Source organism: Ovis canadensis, chromosome 3 (assembly GCF_042477335.2).
Source record: "Ovis canadensis isolate MfBH-ARS-UI-01 breed Bighorn chromosome 3, ARS-UI_OviCan_v2, whole genome shotgun sequence".
In the NCBI taxonomy this organism is placed as follows: domain Eukaryota; kingdom Metazoa; phylum Chordata; class Mammalia; order Artiodactyla; family Bovidae; genus Ovis; species Ovis canadensis.
In genome coordinates this window covers 221,576,603-221,597,106 of record NC_091247.1, presented here as the reverse complement: position 1 = coordinate 221,597,106, position 20,504 = coordinate 221,576,603, and the positions used below count along the sequence as shown (strand labels likewise).

Sequence of the window (20,504 nt, the reverse complement as noted above, 5' to 3'; positions counted from 1 at the left end):
AGCTTTGTTTCTCAGGCTCCCCAGGGCGGGGACCCCTCTTCCCTTTAAGTCTCCCCAAAACCAGCCTTGAGGGTGTTCAGAGGCGGCAGCCAGGCCCGCCTGGCCCACAGTGGAAGGCAAGGGAGAGCCCCACTTGCTAGAAGAGGGGCTGAGACCCAGAGAGGGCAAGGTGCTCGGGCATCGTCACACAGCGAGGGAGCAGCTGTGCCCTCGGGCCCATGTGACTCCCAGGTCTGTGCTGCCCTGTCTCCAGCATGTGGAGGAAGGAGGTGCAGACGGCAGCCCAGGTGGGAGCCTCGGGGCCCTTGGGGACTCGGGGAAGAGAAGGGGCTGAGAACAGTGAAGAGATGTGGGTGTGTTCCACCTGCAGGGAGGGTCCAGGCTGGTCACTGCACAGCTCGAGCCCAGTAGGGTGAGCCCTGCCCAGGGTAGACGGGTGGTAGGGCAGGGGGGCCCCCCATGAGCACGGGTCCCTGCTGGCCCGGGCAAGGCTCTTCCTGGAGGCGGTGACCTGAGAGAGTGACCATCCACGCGTGCCCACTGGTCCGCGGCTCAGGGGTAAATAATTGAAGGGCAGGTCACATGAACCCACCAGCGTCACAGGATGCCTTCCCCGCCGGGTCTGGTTACACCCCAGATCGCATTCTGACATCCCTGGCTGGTGAATAATTAAGCTGCCACCTCCTCCTCGGCCGGCCCTCCCTCGCTGGGTCCCACTCTGCTGCCTCCTTCGCTGCCCGCCGAGCAGTGGCCATCGGAGGGTACCGACCCCCAGCACTCCCAGCCCTGCCAACGCCTCCTGCTCAGTGCCCGGGCACACCTGCTCCATGGCCCCCGAGATGGACCAGTTCTACAGGTCCACCATGGCCATCTACAAGGTGAGTGTGTGCCCGGTCCGGGCCCCCTCCCAGGGCTCGAAGTTCAGCCGGCTCTGGAAGACAGGGTGAGCGGGGCAGCAGCTTTTTCTGGGGAAGAAGGCCCAGAACCAGGCTGGGCTGAGCTGTGGGTCTGGGGGTGGGGACCCCTGAGGGCAGTTGGCCACTCTAGCCCCAACCTGAGCCTCCCAGAACAGGGGTTCATCCCATGAGTGACAGGCCTGCTGAGATAGCACTCAACTGGAGCCCCAATTCCCAAACACTGGACGCAGCAGGACAGGACCCAGGGTGGCCTAAGCTGGAAGCAGGGGACCCAAAGAGCCACCTGGACCCCCAGGGTGGAGGAGTCTCTCTCTTTGTCTCTTTCTGTCTAGGTCTCCCTCTCTTTGCCTCTCTGTCTCTCTCTGGTTTCTGAGCCTCACACTCAAACTTCCTACCCCCCTCCACAGAGGTTGCTGCAGTCTCCATAGACATTTATTGAGCACCTCTTGCGTATGGGACCCTTGCAATGTGTAAACCTCACAACACACCACCAGTGGAGTAGAAAATAATCACTCCATTTGACAGATAAGAAAAATGAGGCCAGAGAGGTGAAACACCTTGCTCAAAGTCATCAAGGGAGGAAGAGGGCCTGCTGGGATTGGAATCAAGACCCAAGTCTTAAATTCATCACGCAGGGCGCTCTCCACTGGCCAGGTGGTGGCCCACTTGACCCAGCTGTAGCCTGGCCCCCGAGGGGCTCTACTCTGAGCAGGGCGAGCTCTGCCTCTGCCCCAGAGACAGCTGTCAGCGGCCCACAGGTCCTGGACTCAGGGCAGCTTGAGCCATGCCCAGCTGGGCACAGTGACAGACCGTAGGCTTCAGCCCAGTGGGAGGAGAACCTTCTAGACGCAAGGGCCCACTGGGCAGGTGGTGAGCAGGAGATGACCAAGGGGACGTTGGCCTGGATCCTGGCCTCTGAGGCCCTTGCAGCCGAGAGCTAGGATTCTGGGTGACTCCAGGGTTCTAAGCGGGCTCCCCCAAGTCAGGCTTCTCACTGGGGCTAAGGGGCACCTGATCCTGAGGCCCATCCTTCATTCCATCTTCTGCTCCCCTCCCCTCCCTCCCCCTGCCCTCGGACTCCAGAGCATCCTGGAGCAGTTCAACCCCGCCCTGGAGAACCTGGTGTACCTGGGGAACAACTACCTCCGGGCCTTCCACGGTGAGTGCCCGGCCCCACCCACGTGATCGCACCCTCCACTGTAACCTTCGCACCCCCGCGATTGTCGTCCCTACACATTCCCGTGCATCACGGTCACCCTCATGCCCTGAGGCCGGAGACCCCTCCCACACCTTCATGTGCCCCCTAGATGCTCCCAGAGATGCAGTGCCCAGTCCTGCGGGCTCACAGAACCCCAACCACACACACTTCAGCTGTTGAGCCCACTGCCATACTCAGACCACCTTGGCACCCCCAGTCTGACACCCTGACCAGCCCCCATCCACTCACCTACAGCCAAACCTCGCCCCTCACTCAGCGCCTGTACAAAGAGCTCCCATCGCCACCATTTCCCGACATCCCCGCCCCCACCCCCAGTGCTAATCAGCAGAGGGTTTTGAGCTCTGGAGCAGATGGACAAGCCGGGGACACACCCAGGGCTGAGGGTCACCCAACCCCTCCCTGCTTTTTAAGACTTCAAAGTCCTTGCACCAGCGACCCGAACCCATGCCACCTCACCACTTTGAGCCTCTACGCCTGAGCCTCCCAACACCCCTGCCCACACCCGCCTTCTGACACACACAGATGCCTGCACCCCTACCCACGACAGACGGGCTCAGGTCCTGCCCCCCAGGGAGAGGCCCCCCCCTCCCCCCCAGCCCCGCTGCTTCTCTGGCCAACTCTACTTCTCCACACACACACACACACACACACACACACACACACACACACACATGGCCCAGGCACCCCTTCCGTCTTCCACCCACCCCCCACCCAGAGCCCCCCCTCAACTCTCCTGACCAAAGGAGAGCCCTCCAGAATGGGGAGTGGGAGCTCACAGAGCAGGGCTGCGGCTGGACGCCGCCCCGTCTCCGTGCAGCTCTGTCCGAGGCGGCCGAGGTGTACTTCAACGCCATCCAGAAGATTGGGGAGCAGGCCCTGCAGAGCTCCACCTCGCAGATTCTGGGTGAGGCATGCCCCTTCCCCTATGCTGTGCTGACCTCTGGGGCCTGGGGGACACGCCTCACCGCCCACCTCCTCCTGTTGCCCAGGCTCTGCCTCCTGGGCGCCTCCCCTCAGGCCGAGGGCCTGCCTTGCCCCCTATTCTCAGGTCCCAGAGAGGGTTCCTTTTACAGCCTGGCTCTTCCAGGAAGTCCTCCCCAAAGGCACAGGCCTTGCGGCCCAAGGGCCCAGCTCCCAGACTGTCCTCTGGAACCCATGCCCCTCCTCACCCCTCCCTGTAGGAGTTCTCCAGGGTAGGACAGGTGCTGCCAGAGTCCCAGAGTCGTGTGGGAAATCCCTGGACTTTGGTCCCAAACCCAGCTTGGGCAGGCCCTTCTGGTGGGAAGCAGGGTGATGAGACAAGCCCTCAGCTGAGGCCGCTGCCCTCCATGCCTCCAGGTGAGATCTTGGTGCAGATGTCCGACACCCAGCGGCACTTGAACTCTGACCTGGAGGTGGTGGTGAGTCTCAGACTCCGCGGCCCAGAGGGGTCACTCGGGAGAGTGGGCGGCGTTCCATGGAGGACAAGGGCCCAACCTCCACGCTGTTTCTCAGAGAGGACTCTGGTAACATGACAACTGCAGCTGCCCTTGGGCGCACCTGCCAGGGCCAGGCTCTGCTGGGCACGTTCACCTGCACATCAGTGACCTAGGAGGCGGGTGCATTTCCATCTCCATTTCACAGAGGAGGAAACTCAGTCAGATCTAGTCATTCACTCGAGATTCCAGAGTGAGTGGAGGAGCCAGGAAGAGAGAGGCCAGTCACCCAGGTGCGTCAGGCCCAGGGCCCTGCCCCTACCGCCCTCCCCAACCCTTCCCTCCACTGTTCCAGGGAACAGCCAGTGATCTGACCTTATCACTCCCAGGAGAAAACGTTTCCGCACCCCTGCCACCCGCAGAACTAAACTCAGCCACTTGGTAAGGGATTCCTGGCCCTGCTGATCCGGCAGCCTCCCTGGTAGCCCAGTCACAGCCCAGACCCTCTGAAGAGCTGCCCTCTTGCAGACACAGCCTGGTGTTCCCACCGCAGGCTGCTGTGACACTGTCCTCCAGCTGAGGACTCACTCACCCCTACCCTTGCCGGCCAGCACCGTCGTCCCCTCCTCCAGGGAGTCTTTCCTGATACCTCTCCTCTGACTCCAACAGATGCTTCTATCTGTTCTTATGCTTCCCTGACGGCTCAAGTAGTAAAGAATCTGCCTTCAAGGCAGGAGACGCAGGTTCCATCCCTGAGTCAGGAAGATCCCCTGGCGGAGGAAATGGCAACCCACTCCAGTATTCTTGCCTGGGAAATCCCATGGACAGAGGAGCCTGGCGGGCTACAGTCCTTGGGGTTGCAAACAGTTAGACATGACTGAGCGAGAACACACACGTCCGTTCTTAGCAAGTGGTGGTGAAGAAAACCAGCTCTGCGCCAGAGCACCTGGGTTCAAAGCCCAGCTCTGCTAGTTGCTGGCTTTGAGACCTTGGACAAGCTGCTTAACCTCAGTGCCTCAGTTTATCTGTCTGTGAAATGGAGATAATCGAAACTGCCTCATAGTATTCTTATGAGGATTAAGTATAAGTATAAATTACTGACCCTGGCACCTGTAGCCCTCTATGTACCTTAGCTATGATTTGAAGCACAACTGATGCCCTGTCTTTACCCCTGCCAAGACTGGGAGTTGTGCCAGGGCTGGAATGTGGTCTTCTCTGTGGCTCCAAGGCCTGGGACAGGGGCCTGGCACCGAGCAGGGCTTCGCTGCCTGGGAAGGAGAGAACAAGCTCTGAAAAGGGAGCAGAGCTGGGCCAGAGGGAGAGGAGAAGAGAGGGCCTTCTGGGGGCGCTGTGGGCCGAGCATGGCACAGAGCGTGGCATCGGCAGAAGAGAGCTGGGGATGGCAGTGAAGGGCCTTGGGAAGCTCAGAAGGAAATTTCAACTAACCGTGACTGCATGGCTCCCAAACATGTGCGTGGGAAAACGCTGGATGTCTGGGTGCAATTTGGGGACACCATAAAATACTCACCAGTTTGATAGCCATGGCGAAATTGGGAAGAGTTTCATCAGCAGAAAACAAGCACCCACCTCCACTCGATAAAACCATATCCCTGGCCCATTTCCGGGACACCTTGAGGCTTAGTGCTAAGCCTGTGTCATCTCCCGGGCTTGGGTGGGGAGTTACAGAGCACGGACCACCCTGGCAGCCTGTGGCTTCCTCTCCTTGTGTCTGATGGCTTGTCATGACACTCGTGGCACACCTGGGCTGGATAGAGACCAGCGTCACCCAGGCCCACTCTGTAAAGATAGCTGCCCTCTTTGGGTACCGGTGTCTTGGCTGTGACAACAGGGCAGGGCCCCTGGCCAGAGCCACATTGGCCCAGCACACCAGAGGCCGTCTCCCCCTCGGGCTCATTCATTTGACAGCAATTCATTGCCCTGTGCCTGGCACTGCGGGGGGGATACAGCAGATAAAACCCCCTGCTCTCCCCAAGGGGGAACCAGACAAAACCCAGGACAAATAAGTGAGCATATGTGTGATGGGTTAGATGCAAAATGCGCTATGGGGGACAAGAGAACCTCCATAGGGAGTAGAAAGTGTTGGAGGGATGTGATTTTTATCAGATATTCAAGACAACAGCACTAGAGAGCTGACGTTGTGAAGAGACCTGAAGGAGGTAGGGAGTGAGCAGGGAGACAACTGCGGGAAGTGTTCTGGGCAGAGGGGTCAGCACACAGGAAGGCTTGACGAAGCCCGCACGGCTGGAGTGGAGGCATCAAGGGCCAGGGCCAAGATGACCCCTGGCTAAAGGGGCCAGGCCCTGTGGACCTTGTCGGACCTCTGGCCATGCCTCTGAGTGTGCTGAGCAGAGGAATGACAGGACTGTTTTTTATTTTAAAACCAAACCTTTTTTTTATTGTAAACTAAAATGCAGGCACAGGACTTCCCTGGTGGTCCAGGGGTAAGACTCTGCTTCCAATGCTGGGGGCACGGGCTTGATCCCTGATCAGGGAACTAAGATCCCACATGGCTTGTGGCCAGAAAATAAAATAAAATAAAATACCGGCACAAAAAATGTCACGGAACAAATTCGAGCTCAGTGAATCATTATCAAGCGGGCCGCCTTTGGAACTCCCATCCTGGTCGGGAACTTTGTCAGCCTCCCTGAAGCCCCTCCATGGGCCCCCATCAAATCGCAGACCCTCTCTTCCTCCAAAAATGACCGCTGGTCTGACACTGCCTTGGGTTTCTTCATAACCGATCATCCAGTCCTATGTCCCCAGACATGAGAACTTGTCTTGCTCTCTCTCTTTTAAAATACGTTCTTGAGTCTCTTTTAATCCAGTGTTTCCTCCACCATCCCTTTCTTTTCCTTCCATTTTATCCATTGGGGCCTTTTGACTTGGTTTTCTGGGCATTCCTGGTGCAGCTCAGCTGTTGCTTTGTCCTCTGGATCCAGAGGATGGCTCAGACTCAGGTTCCATCCGTCTGGCATGCCTGGAGGGGATGTGTTTTACTCCTTTGCAATCATTATTTCATTGAAGTTGACAGTGTCCCCTCTTTGACCAGCAGAAGCCTCTTTAGTCTGGCACGTGAATTCTTTGGCACAACCCTCACGGTTCTGACGGTTTCCTCGCTGCCTAGCCTGACAAGATAGTTCTCATCTGGTACTTCTGCTGCTCTACAAATGGAATCAGTCATCTCTCCATGAAGCCTCTTTAAAATTTTTTCTGCTTTTAGTGGAAAGTGATATTCAAGACCATTATCGGCTCACTAGGGGTACCCATTGCTACTGGGTTCATCACTGTTCCTAGACTTTTTCAGTGGCCAATGCTATATATAAAAACATATGTGTATATAATAGATAAGATACATACGCCTAGATACATACACAGATGCATGCATACATAGATACATATATACATTTGTACAAACCACATATATATACACACGTATATATATAAAGATAGAAATCTTCATAATTAATGCTGACACTTCCAATGCAGATTTAGCACCGGGTTTTAGTTAACCTCTTCTCTATTCCACTGGTATCTCTTTTGTTCCACATCAAGAGTCCTGATACTCAGGAATTCTCTCGCAATCCGTTGGTTAGCACTCCATGCTTTCATTGCTGAGGGTGTAGATTCAATCCCTGGTCAGAGAACTAAGATCCTGCAGGCTGACAGTGTGCCCTCCCTCCAAAAGTCCCGATTCCCAAGCACACAGAAAAAGAAAGAAGAAGAATATCCCACAGTTACCGTTTGCTATACCACATGCTACATAGACACAACAGTCGCTGAATAATGAAACTAATTCTACCACCACCAATATGATTTCTGAAAACGGTTAAAGTCTGTTTTACATTTGCTCTCCGCAGCCTCCCCCGTCCCCTACTTTCAAAGGCATGCTCTGGCGACATTGTGGGTTCTGTTCCAGACCACTGCAAAAAAGCAAATGCCACAATAAAGTGAGTCACATTTTTTGGTTTCCCAGTGCATATAAAAATTATGTTTGCACAACACTGTAGTCTATTAAGTGTGCAATAGTATTATGTTAAAAAAAAAACCCAATGTACATACCTTAATTTAAAAGTACTTTGTTGCTAAAAATGTTAGCCATCATCTGAGCCTTCAGCAAGTCACAATTTTTTGTGAGAGTAACCTCAAAGATCACTGATCATAGATCACCTTAACAGATTGTGACAATAATAAAAAAAAGTTTGAACTATTGAGAGAATTACTGACGTGTGACGCAGAGACGTGCAGTGAGTGGATGCTGTTGGAAAGATGGCGCCAGTAGACTTGCTTGACATAAAGTTGCCATAAATCTTCAACGTGTGAAAAGCGCCATATCTGCAGCCGTGCTCTGTCCACACTGTCGGGACCCAGAGCCGCTGCACCATGCCTGCTCCCCTTTCACCCTCACTGACCCTTGTTTACAAGTAGCTATACTTTTAATATTCACCTCCAACCCCATGTCCATGTTTTGACTGGTGTTTTGGTCTTGCTTTCTGATTGTCCCCATGGGGAGGGCTCATGTGAACAATGTTCTGAGTTGTGACACCAAGATAACAGCTGCTCTCCTTGTCCTGGGGGAAGTCAGTTTTGCTGGATATATAGTCCTTGCCTCACCTTCCTTCGTTCTTTCCTCTTTCACTCACTCTCTTCCTCCTCCCCTTTCTTACTTTCTCCTTCTTTCTTTATCTTGCATCTTGAATGTTGCCACTGAGAAGTCTAATAATCTATATTCTCCATTGCAAATCATTTGCTTTTTTCACCTTTGTTGTTGTTGTTCAGTCGCTAAACTGTGTCTGACTCTTTGCAAACCCACGAACTGCAGCCCACCAGGCTTCCCTGTCTTCTCCTATCTCCCGTAGTTTGCTCAAACTTGTGTCCGCTGAGTCATGAGTCATGAGTGATGCCATCCAACCATCTTTTTTGCCTTCAGTTCAGTTCAGTTCAGTCGCTCAGTCGTGTCCGACTCTTTGCGACCCCATGAATCGCAGCACGCCAGGCCTCCCTGTCCATCACCAACTCCCAGAGTTCAGTCAGACTCACGTCCATCGAGTCCGTGATGCCATCCAGCCATCTCATCCTCGGTCGTCCCCTTCTCCTCCTGCCCCCAATCCCTCCCAGCATCAGAGTCTTTTCCAATGAGTCAACTCTTTGCATGAGGTGGCCAAAGTACTGGAGTTTCAGCTTTAGCATCTTTCCTTCCAAAGAACACCCAGGACTGATCTTTAGAATGGACTGGTTGATCTCCTTGTAGTCCAAGGGACTCACAAGAGTCTTCTCCAGCACCACAGTTCAAAAGCATCAATTCTTCGGTGCTCAGCTTTCTTCACAGTCCAACTCTCATATCAATACATGCACTGGAAAAACCATAGCCTTGACTAGGCGGACCTTTGCTGGCAAAGTAATGTCTCTGCTTTTCAACATGCTGTCTAGGTTGGTCATAACTTTCCTTCCAAAGAGTAAGCGTCTTTTAATTTCATGGCTGCAATCACCATCTGCAGTGATTTTGGAGCCCCCCAAAATAAAGTCTGACACTGTTTCCACTGTTTCCCCATCTATTTCCCATGAAGTGATGGGACCAGATGCCATGATCTTAGTTTTCTGAATGTTGAGCTTTAAGCCAACTTTTTCACTCTCCTTTTTCACTTTAATCAAGAGGCTCTTTAGTTCCTCTTCACTTTCTGCCATAAGGGTGGTGTCAAATGCATATCTGAGGTTATTGATATTTCTCCTGGCAATCTTGATTCCAGCTTGTGTTTCTTCCAGCCCAGCGTTTCTCATGATGTACTTTGAATATAAGTTAAATAAGCAGGGTGACCCCAATTTTTTTCTTTTTCTTCAAGTCTAGTTATTTTTCCAGAATATATCTTGATATTGGTCAGTCTGGGACAATATTCTTTGTTATGTGCACTCTTTCAATATGTAGTTTGATATCTTTTTTCTTTAATTACAGGTTTTTGGAAAATTTTTTGCTCTTTCTTTGCATTTCTTTCTCAGGGACTCTTATCTGTATGTTATGCGACTTAGCAGCAGCAGCATGTTAATACCTTTGTAGCTTATCTTCAGTATTGGTCTCTTCCTCTTGGCTGAATGGAGCCCAGATAACATACAGATGAGACTGGAATTTTGGGGAAGGTCTGAGCAGGGATATATATCTGGGAGTCGGCAGCCTGGGGACCGCATGAGGTCACCATGTAGACAGGGAAGGGAAGAGGCCCACGGCCTGAGCCCCAGGGCAACTCAACCTTCGGGGAACAGAGAGATGAGGGGGAATCAGAAAAAGATGGAGAAGAGCAGTCAGGGGGCAATGCAAGGGAAACAAGGAGGGGGGAGGACTGCAAGCTGAGGGAGGAAGGTGTCTCAGGAAGAGGGAGTGGTCAGCCGTGTCTGATGATGACGACAGGAGAAGTTGGGTGAGTCCTGAAAATTGATCATGGGACTTAGTGATGCGGATGGAATCCTGGTGATTTTGACAGCACTCTTGTGGGTGTAGTTGGTGGGGCCGTAACCTGATGGAGGGTGTTCAAGAGAAAATGGGAGGAGGAAAGTTGTGGTCAGCCCACAGAGACAGTTCTTTGAAAGGGGTTTTTCCTGTATCGATGGATTCAGTTGCTGGACTGCCTCGACACGTGGAACTTACAGGGCACTTTCATGACAGCGGGTCTGCTCTCATCTTCTGTACGGAGGAGCTCACAGGACCTGCTAATGGAGCGTGTCCCATGGGGAGGGGAGCAGGGACCGCAGTCTCTGTTAGATTTGCTGGGAATTCTCAGCACGTGCTGGAGTAGGCAACTTCCTTGTTTCAGAAGGCACCTGCTTAATTATAGGCAGCCCTCTGGTTCCCCAAGAGCAAGAGCTCAAAGGTGTCTTCAAGGATCAAACTTCTTATTAGATCCATTTCTTTAGGAGCTTGATGATGACTTTCCATTAACCCAGTGGTGCCTGCGCCCTGTCTGACTGAGGCATCCTGGGTCTGTGTCCTCTACACGCTCGGTGATCACAGCCAAGCCCTGGTAATGGGAAGAATTGCAATCTACCTGTCCTGCCCTAACACTCATTTCTGTGGTGTGACTCAGTTCCTACATGACTAGAAGCAGAAGGAGCTGTATCCTATGACATGGGAGTGGCTTATTCAGAAGTGATGTCTCCTAAGCATTGAGGAAGGGAACAGCGCTAACAGAAATAAGAAGGGGAAAGCCCCCAACTTGTCACTGCAGTGACAGCAAGAGCCCTTTAAGCTGTATTTTAAGAACATTGTAAAAGAGCTCCTGAACCCAGGCCTCCCTGGGGAGAGCAAGAGCTCCGAGCCTCCTGGGACTCTAAGCTGGGAGCAGATGTCACCACCTCCCATGCTCACCATGGTGGCAGACCCACCGCCTCCTGTATTGCCTCAGCATGCCAGCTCTGCAGTAATTAAGGTGTTGCCGGTGTGTCCTTTCTGTTGGTTTCGTGCATTTTTAATCTTTTCCATGGCCTTTGGTGTGGTTCAAGTTCATCCCTCCAGTACCATTCGCTGTCTCTATTAGTGCTCTGGTTGCCAGGGTTTCGAGGGTCTGCCCCAACCCTGCATCTTCCATAAGCCGTGTTTGTATATTGGGTGATTTTGCCAGATGTGGGAATTTTCAGGAACATACATCTTGTGTTTGAGCAGAAACCTTGACCTGGGACGTCCCACAGGTACAGATCGGAAGTCTCCCTTCCTTATTGCCTGGATCCAGCAAAAAAGGGCCCCCCTGGGGCAGAAACAGGGACTCAGAGCAGCTTGAAATACTCCCACCCCCAGCACACACACTGACAGCCACAATCAGGGATGTAAGGCCTGGTCAGACCCAAGGAGGTCACACCCAAGCTCCCTTAAAGACTGGTTAACAAGATTTCAGAAACAATTGTGGAAGAAACACTGATAACTTTTATAATTTGCTGGCCTTTCTGATTATCAGCATTCCTGAGGGACAGAGCTCCTACAGTATAGCCTGGGGACCCCTGGGGCAGGAGGCAGGATCCACCGAGGGTTCCTGAGCAGGGGTTCCCCAGGGAAAGGCCGGGAAGACAGAGAAGGCTGAGCAGAGGTGGAAGGGTCCCCCGAGGTGGCAGTGGTCAGTCTGAACCTGAGAACAAAGGGAGCAGCTGGGAAGATTTAGGTGCAATGTCCCAACAACACTGAGTGACCCAGGGAGCGCTGATAGGGACAAAGGGGAACATGCCAGCTGATCACCAAGGCTCACAGAATTCAAGTTCATTGGGTTCTAGAGCTGGACCCTAGCGAGCATCTGGCCAAAATTTCCCATTACAGGTGGGGAAACAGAGGCCCAGAGAGGGACAGCAGCTCATCCAAAGTTACAGAGCAAATTGGAGGAAGAACTAAAACTTCTAGAATGAAGCTCTTCTGAGCCTGAGCCCAGTAACCCTCCTGGTCCTCCTGGTCACCTGCCATGGGAAGCTGCCACTCCTGTGAACAGTTGTGAGCACTTTTGCTGGGCCACGCTCACCCCACAGTGCCAGGAATACAGAGACGGGACATACCTGGTTCCTGCTGCTCCCACAAATCGGGCTGTGACCAGGGGCCCAGCAACAAATTCCATCCTACAGCTGGAGGAATGAAATTTGGTCATTACCAAAGAAGTTGTACAGATTTTAGAAACAAAATGCAAGAGTAGTGGATTCTGCCTAAGGAGTCAGGAGGGCCTCCCAGCAGAGGCGGTAGGGAAGCTGGTATTTGAAAATTGGTAGGCGTAATCAAGGCACGGAGAAACGGAAGGTATCACACATTTATGGAGGGTGTGTTTCAAGCCAGGTACTGCATTAAATATTTTGTATGTCTAATTGTTTAATCCTGCATCCAACCAGGTTTCTTGTTATACCCGTTTCTCTGATGGTTCGTCAGGAGCCCGGTGTGTCAGGAGCAGAGTGGTCAGTGGAACACAGGGGCCGGGGGATGATTGGGTCGCCCTGATCAACCCCACCCTGCACTCCACACAGGTGCAGACCTTCCATGGAGACCTCCTGCAGCACATAGAGAAGAACACCAAGCTGGACATGCAGTTCATCAGAGTGAGTCTGGCACCCACCCTGGCACCCCCGGCCCATCGCCAGCAGGCCTGCCTCTCCCCGCTTGACAGATGGGCACACTGAGCCAGTGCTGGGCACTGACTGGCCCCAGGTTGTACACGTTCCCAGCTGAGAGCCCTGCCCCTGTCCAGTGCTCTGGCCCACAGGCCAGGTGCCTTGAGCCCTTTGACATGGGGGTCTCCCTCCTCTCTCCACCCCATCCAAGGACAGCCGCCAGCACTACGAGATGGAGTACCGCCACCGAGCCGCCAGCCTGGAGAAGAGCATGTCCCAGCTGTGGCGAATGGAGCGCAAGAGGGACAAGAACGCACGGGAGATGAAGGTGCAGGGGCTAGGGACGACCCTGGGCTTCTCGGGGATCCGCGACACCCACCCGAGCTCCCCCACCAGCACCGGCCCTACTCCACGAGCGTGGTTTGCCCCACCCTGAGTGGTGAGCATAGCTGGAGGGGCCAGCCGGCCCCTGGCGGGCATCCCTGGTCCCAGGGACACTGTCAGCACCGCTCCTTGCCTAGTCACTGTGTGGCCCCCCTCGCATTCCCTCGGCTTCCCCGCCTTCTCCTAGTTCACTGGGAAAACCTGAGGTCCTCAGTCACGCCGCCCCTAATCACGGTGCAAAGGCGTGACCCACCAGCAGCCCTGTCACTCTCCCCCGCACACGCACCTCCTGCCCCAGGCTAAGCCCAGCCCCTCCTCCCTAGGTCAGGGCCCCATGCCTGGCCTCCATCTCCAAGACCTCATCTCCTCTCCTGCCTCCTCTCCTGGCTCCTTTACTAAGCTCATCTCTCTCCTCTTTGGAATCTTTCCTCCCAAGCAGGGGGTTATTAATCCATTAATGTGCATTTTCATTAAACTGGCTTTCCTAGGCCTCACTTCTGGGCTCAGCCCTGTGCTCGGTTCTGGGGACAGAGGGGTGGCTCAGACACCAGCCTGACCTGGGAGAAGTGCCCTCGGGCTGGAGGGCAGGCAGAGCCCAGACTCACAGGAGAGGGCAGGCTCCGAAGTGAGAGTGGGGGCTGGGTGCTCATGGAAGGCCTCCAGGAGGAGGTGGCTGGTTCACAACGGAGAGGGAGGCCTCAGACAGCTGGCACTCGGGGCTGGATGAGGGACCCATCCCTGAATCCCCTTTCCCCCAGGAGAGCGTGAACCGGCTGCACGCGCAGATGCAGGCCTTCGTGTCTGAGAGTCAGCGGGCCGCCGAGCTGGAGGAGAAGCGGCGCTACCGCTTCCTGGCCGAGAAGCACCTGCTGCTTTCCAACACCTTCCTGCAGTTTTTTGGCCGGGTGAGCTGGGGCTGGGGAAGCACTAATGGAACCTTCTAGGGGCTGTGCTCTCTGTGAGCCGGCTGTGCACAGGAATTCCCCTCCCTCTCTCCCCGTCCCCTTCTTTCCTTCCACTATGTAGAGATTAGATATTTATTTCATCTATTTACTCTTTTTCTTTATTTGTATCATCAGATGGTCACTCATTTACTGTCTTTTTGTTTGTTTGCCGCACTGCATGGCAGAATCTTAGTTCCCCGACCAGGGATTGAACCTGTGCCCCCTGCATTGGAAGCTCAGAGTCAGCCACTAGGGCATCAGGGAAGTCCCGATTTCTCTGTGGCCTTGTTTAATTTCTCTTTCCATTTCCCTGTATTCTTCTTTAGTCTCCCAAATACTGCACGCTGGCTGCCAATTCGGGCAAGTGATTTCAGACCTGAGTCTTATTTTCTTATCTGGAAAAGAAGGGAAATAATTGCCCCTGCAGAAGGTTGGCACAAGGATGGAGCTTGGCATAGGCAGGAGCCCAGTGGGATTAGGGCCTGCTGCCCCTGCTCTCTTCCCTCCAAAGATGAAAACAAAGGCTACCATTCAGGAGACCCGACTCCTTGCGGTCAGCTGCCCCCAGCAGCCAGCAGCCACTTCCCGCCTCTCCACCTCAGCGTCCTCACCTTGCCAGGCCCTCTCTGAGTCTCTGGTTCTGAGCCCAGGGGCCCTCTGGCGCTGAGCGGAGGTAGGAGGCGTGAATGGATCCAGTGACTAATTCCCACCCTGGCTGACATCCTCAGCTGTCACCACCACACCCAGCCCTCGACTCAGGGCTGGGCCTTCTCCCATATCCCTCCTCTCATTGAGTGATCCTCTGGGGATGAGCTGCTGCTTCCTCCTCTTTTAAAAATATTTGTTTATGTATTTATTTGGCTGCTCCGGGTCTTAGTTGGGGCCCGCGGAATCTTTAGTTGTGGCGTGTGACCTCTTAGTTGCAGCATGTGAGATCTATTAATCGTTCCCTGATCAAGGATTGCTTCCTTCGCCAGTGCATCCATCACAGACGACTGGCGATGGAAGCAAGATCCGAAGCTGTAAAGAGTAATATTGCACAGGAACCTGGAATGTCAGGTCCATGAATCAAGGCAAATTGGAAGTGGTCAAACAGGAGATGGCAAGGGTGAATGTGGACATTTTAGGTATCAGCGAACTAAAATGGACTGGAATGGGTGAATTTAACTCAGATGACCATTGTATCTATTACTGTGGGCAGGAATCCCTTAGAAGAAATGGAGTAGCCATCATAGTCAACAAAAGAGGCTGAAATGCAGTACTTGGATGCAGTCTCAAAAACGATAGAATGATCTCTGTTCGTTTCCAAGGCAAACTATTCAATTTCACGGTAATCCAAGTCTATGCCCCAACCACTAATGCTGAAGAGCTGAAGTTGAACAGTTCTATGAAGACCTAAAAGACCTTCTAGAACTAACACCCAAAAAAGATGTCCTTTTCATTACAGGGGACTGGAATGCAAAAGTAGGAAATCAAGAAATACCTGGAGTAACAGGCAAATTTGGCCTTGGAGTACAGAATGAAGCAGGGCAAAGGCTACCAGTGTTTTGCCAAGAGAACACACTGGTCATAGCAAACACCCTCTTCCAACAACACAAGAGAAAACTCTACACATGGACATCACCAGATGGTCAACACTGAAATTAGATTGATTATATTCTTTGCAGCCAAAAGATGGAGAAGATCTATACAGTCATCAAAAACAAGACCAGGAGCTGACTGTGGCTCAGATCATGAAGTCCTTATTGCCAAATTCAGACTTAATTGAAGAAAGTAGGGAAAACCACTAGACCATTCAGGCATGACCTAAATCAAATCCCTTATGATTATATAGTGGAAGTGACAAATAGATTTAAGGGATTAGATCTGATAGGCAGAGTGTCTGATGAACTATGGATGGAGGTTCTTGACACTGTACAGGAGACAGGGATCAAGACCATCCCCAAGAAAAAGAAATGCAAAAAAGCAAAATGGCTGTCTGAGGAGGCCTTACAAATAGCTGTGAAAAGAAGAGAAGCAAAAAGCAAAGGAGAAAAGGAAAGATACACTCATTTGAATGCAGAGTTCCAAAGAATAGCAAGGAGAGATAAGAAAGACTTCCTGAGTGATCAATGCAACGAAATAGAGGAAAACAACAGAATGGGAAAGACTAGAGATCTCTTCAAGAAAATTAGAGATGCCAAGGGAAAATTTCATGTAAAGATGGGCTCGATAAAGGACAGAAATGGTATGGACCTAACAGAAGCAGAAGATATTAAGAAGAGCTGGCAAGAATACACCGAAGAACTGTACAAAAAAGATCTTCATGACCTAGATAATCACAATGGTGTGATCACTAATCTAGAGCCAGACATCTTGGAATGTGAACTCAAGTGGGCCTTAGGAAACATCACTATCAACAAAGCTAGTGGAGGTGATGGCATTCCAGCTGAGCTATTTCAAATCCTAAAAGATGATGCTATGAAAGTGCTGCACTCAATACGCCAGCAAATTTGGAAAACTCAGCAGTGGCCACAGGACTGGAAAAGGTCAGTTTTCATTCTAATCTGAAAGAAAGGCAATGCCAAAGAATGTCCAGCTACCACACAATTGCACTCATCTCACACGCTAGTAAAGTAATGCTCAAAATTCTCCAAGCCAGGCTTCGACAATATGTGAACCATGAACTACCAGATGTTCAAGCTGGTTTTAGAAAAGGCAGAGGAACCAGAGATCAAATTGCCAACATCTGCTGGATCATCGAAAAAGCAAGAGAGTTCCAGAAAAACATCTATTTCTGCTTTATTGACTATGCCAAAGCCTTTGACTGTGTGGATCACAATAAATGGTGGAAACTTCTGAAAGAGATGGGAATACCAGACCACCTGACCTGCCTCTTGAGAAATCTGTATGCAGGTCAGGAAGCAACAGTTAGAACTGGACATGGAACAACAGACTAGTTCCAAATAGGAAAAGGAGTATGTCAAGGCTGTATATTGTCACCCTGCTTATTTAACTTATATGCAGAGTACATCATGAGAAACGCTGGACTGGAAGAAACACAAGCTAGAATCAAGATTGCCGGGAGAAATATCGATAACCTCAGATATGCAGATGACACCACCCTTATGGCAAAAAGTAAGGAACTAAAGAGCCTCTTGATGAAAGTAAAGAGGAGAGTGAAAAAGTTGGCTTAAAGTTCAACATTCAGAAAATGAAGATCATGGCATCTGGCCCCATCACTTCATGGCAAATAGATGATAAAACAGTTGAAATAGTGGCAGACTTTGTTTTTTAGGCTCCAAAATCACTGCAGATGGTGACTGCGGCCATGAAATTAAAAGACGCTTGCTCTTTGGAGGGAAAGTTATGACCAAATAGACAGCATATTAAAAGGAAGAGACATTACTCTGCCAATAAAGGTCTGTCTAGTCAAGGCTATGGTTTTTCCAGTAGTCACATACGGATATGAGAGTTGGACTATAAAGAAAGCTGGGTGCAGAAGAATTGATGCTTTTGAACTGTGGTGTTGGAGAAGACTCTTGAGAGTCCCTTGGACTGCAAGGAGATCTAACCAGTCCATCCTAAGGGATATCAGTCCTGAATTTTCATTGGAAGGACTGATGCTAAAGCTGAAGCTCCAACACTTTGGCCACCTGATGGGAAGAGCTGACTCATTTGAAAAGACCATGATGCTGAGAAAGATTGAAAGCGGGAGGAGAAGGGGATGACAGAGGATAAGGTGGTTAGATGGCATCACCAACTCAATGGACATGAGTTTGAGTAAACTCTGGGAGCTGGCGATGGACAGGGAGGCCTGGCGTGCTGCAGTCCATGGGGTTGCAAAGAGTTGGACACAACTGAGTGACTGAACTGAACTGATCAAGGATTGAACCTGGGCCCCCTACACTGGGAGTGCAGAGTCTTAGCTGCTGAACCACCAAGAAGTCCCTTCTTCCTTTCAACAGTTTTATTGAGATATAATTCACACACCATGCATGTCACCCATTTAATGCATATAGTTCAATGGTGTAGTATATTCACAGAGTTGTGCATCCATGCCACAAGGGTTTTTGGTTTAATATTTATTTATTTGGCTGCATCGGGTCATGCTTGTGGCATGCAGTATCTTTGGGAGTGCAGAGTCTTAGCCACTGGGCCACCAGGGAAGTCCCATCACATTCAAGTTCAGAGCATTTAATTACGCCTTAAAGAACCCCGGTCCCCCTTCCTGGTCGTTTCTCAATCCTGCCATTTCCCCTTGCCTTAAGCAACCATCAGTCTACCTTCTGTCTCCATAGATTCACCTCTTCTGGCCATTTCGTGGTTTCCTGGCAGCTCAGCTGCTAAAGAATCTGCCTGCAATGCTGGAGACCCGGGTTTGATTCCTGGGTTGGGAAGATCATATGAAAGGAATCATGCAATATCTGGCCCTCTGCGGCTGGCTTCTGTCACCAAGCATCATGTTTTCAAGTCCATCGGTGTTGGAGCTTGTATCCATACACCAGTCCATTTCACTGCCAAGTAGGATCCCATCATCTGCATATACCACATTTATTTATCCATCCATCAGTTGATGGACAGCTGGCTTGTTTCTGCCGTTTGGTTGTTATGAATGATGCTGCTATGGGTATCCAGGTAAAAGTTTTTCTGTGGATGTGTGTTTTTCATTTCTCATGGGTATATAGGAATGGAATTTCTGGGTCATATGGTAACTCTGTTTAAGGAACTCTAGAGGAACTTCCAGATTCTCTTACCATTTTATATTCTTACCAGCAGTTTATGAGGTTTCTAATTTGTCCACATCCTTGCGAACACTTGTTGGCACTTTTTAAAAAAAAATTATTTATTTATTTATTTAGGACTGTTCTGGGTCTTCGCTGCTGCAGGCTGGCTTTCTCTAGTAACATTGAGTGGGTGCTACTCCTCACCGCAGCGCACGGGCTTCTCTTTGGGTGGTTTATCTTGTTGCGGAGCATGGACGCTATGGCATGTGGGATCTTCCCAGAGCAGGGATCAAACCTGTGTCCTACTGCATTGGCAGGCAGATTCTTAACCAGTGGGCCACCAGGGAAGCCCCTGGGGCTTTTTGATTATAGCCATCCTAGTAAGTGTGGAGTGGTATCTCACTGTGGTTTTGATCTGCACTTCCCTGATGGCTGACAATGCAGAGTATCTTTCACGTACTTGTTCAGTTCAGTCGCTCAGTCGTGTCTGACTCTTTGTGATCCCATGGACTGCAGCCTGCCAGGTTTCCCTGTCTGTCACCAACTCCCAGAGCTTGCTCAAACTCATGTCCATCAAGCTGGTGGTGCCGTCCAACCGTCGCATCCCCTGTAGTCCCCTTCTCCTCCTGCCTTCGGGGTCTTTTCCAAGGAGTCAGTTCTTTGCATAAGCTAGCCAAAGTATTGGAGTTTCAGCTTCAGCATCAGTCCCTTCCAATGAAAATTCAGGACTGATTTCCTTTAGGATGGACTGGTTTGATCTCCTTGCAGTCCAAGGGACTCTCAAGAGTCTTCTCCAACACCACAGTTCAAAAGCATAAATTCTTCAGCACTCAGCTGTCTTTATATTCCAACTCTCACATCCACACATGACTACTGGAAAAACCATAGATTTGACTAGATGGACCTTTGTTGGCAAAGTAATGTCTCTGCTTTTGAATATGCTGTCTAGGCTGGTCATAGCTTTTCTTCCAAAGAGCAAGTGTCTTTTAGTTTCATGGCTGCAGTCACCATAAGAAGCGATTTTGGAGCCCACACCCCTCCCCCCCCCAAAAAAAAATAAAGTCTGTCACTGTTTCTATTGTTTCCTCATCTATCTGCCATGAAGTGTTGGGACCAGATGCCATGATCTTCATTTTTGGGGTGTTGAGTTTTAACCCAGCTTTTTCACTCTCCTTTTTCACTTCATCAAGAGGCTCTTTAGTTCTTCTTTGCTTTCTGCCATCAGGGTGGTGTCATCTGCATATCTGAGGTTATTGATATTTCTCCCTGCAATCTTGATTCCAGCTTGTGCTTCATCCAGCCCCGCATTTCTCGTGATGTACTCTGAATATAGGTTAAATAAGCAGGGTGACAATATACAGCCTTGACATACTCATTTCCCAATTTGGAACCAGTCTGTTGTTCCATGTTCAGTTCTAACTGTTGCTTCTTGGCCTGCATACAGATTTCTCAGGAGGCAGGTCAGGTGGTCTGGTTTTCCCATCTCTTGAAGAACTTTCCAGTTTGTTATGATCTACACAGTCAAAAGCTTTGGCGTAATCAATGAAGCCGATGTTTTTCTGTAAGTCTCCTGCTTTTTCGATGATCCAACCTACTTGTTGGCCGTGTATATATCTTCTTTGGAAGGAAACTCCTCTTTCTGCCTGTATTCTGAACAGTTAACTCCAGCGTTAAGAGGAGAGCTGACCTCTCCATTGGCTGCTTCCTGCTGAGTGATCACCTCTCAGGAGGAAGCAGTTGATTGAATGAACCAGACTTCCCGTAGGTATGGGGGAATACGTAGCATGTTTTCTGAGCCAGCTGGGCTTTAGGACATACAAGATCTAACTCCTAAGACAGTT

General features: G+C 51.0%; 1 protein-coding gene across 1 annotated transcript in view; it reads left to right on the top strand.

Annotated features, from left to right (window-relative positions):
* The first annotated feature begins 650 nt into the window (after positions 1-650).
* The window catches only part of BAIAP2L2 (BAR/IMD domain containing adaptor protein 2 like 2), a 29,643-nt gene continuing 9,789 nt past the window's right edge, over positions 651-20,504 (top strand). Inside the window, exons 1-7 of the mRNA XM_069585977.1 lie at positions 651-878; positions 2,001-2,076; positions 2,954-3,040; positions 3,475-3,536; positions 12,546-12,617; positions 12,841-12,957; positions 13,772-13,918. Of these exons, the coding sequence (XP_069442078.1) occupies positions 828-878; positions 2,001-2,076; positions 2,954-3,040; positions 3,475-3,536; positions 12,546-12,617; positions 12,841-12,957; positions 13,772-13,918 (612 nt within the window). The 5' untranslated portion in view covers positions 651-827. The remainder of the gene's footprint in view (positions 879-2,000; positions 2,077-2,953; positions 3,041-3,474; positions 3,537-12,545; positions 12,618-12,840; positions 12,958-13,771; positions 13,919-20,504) is intronic.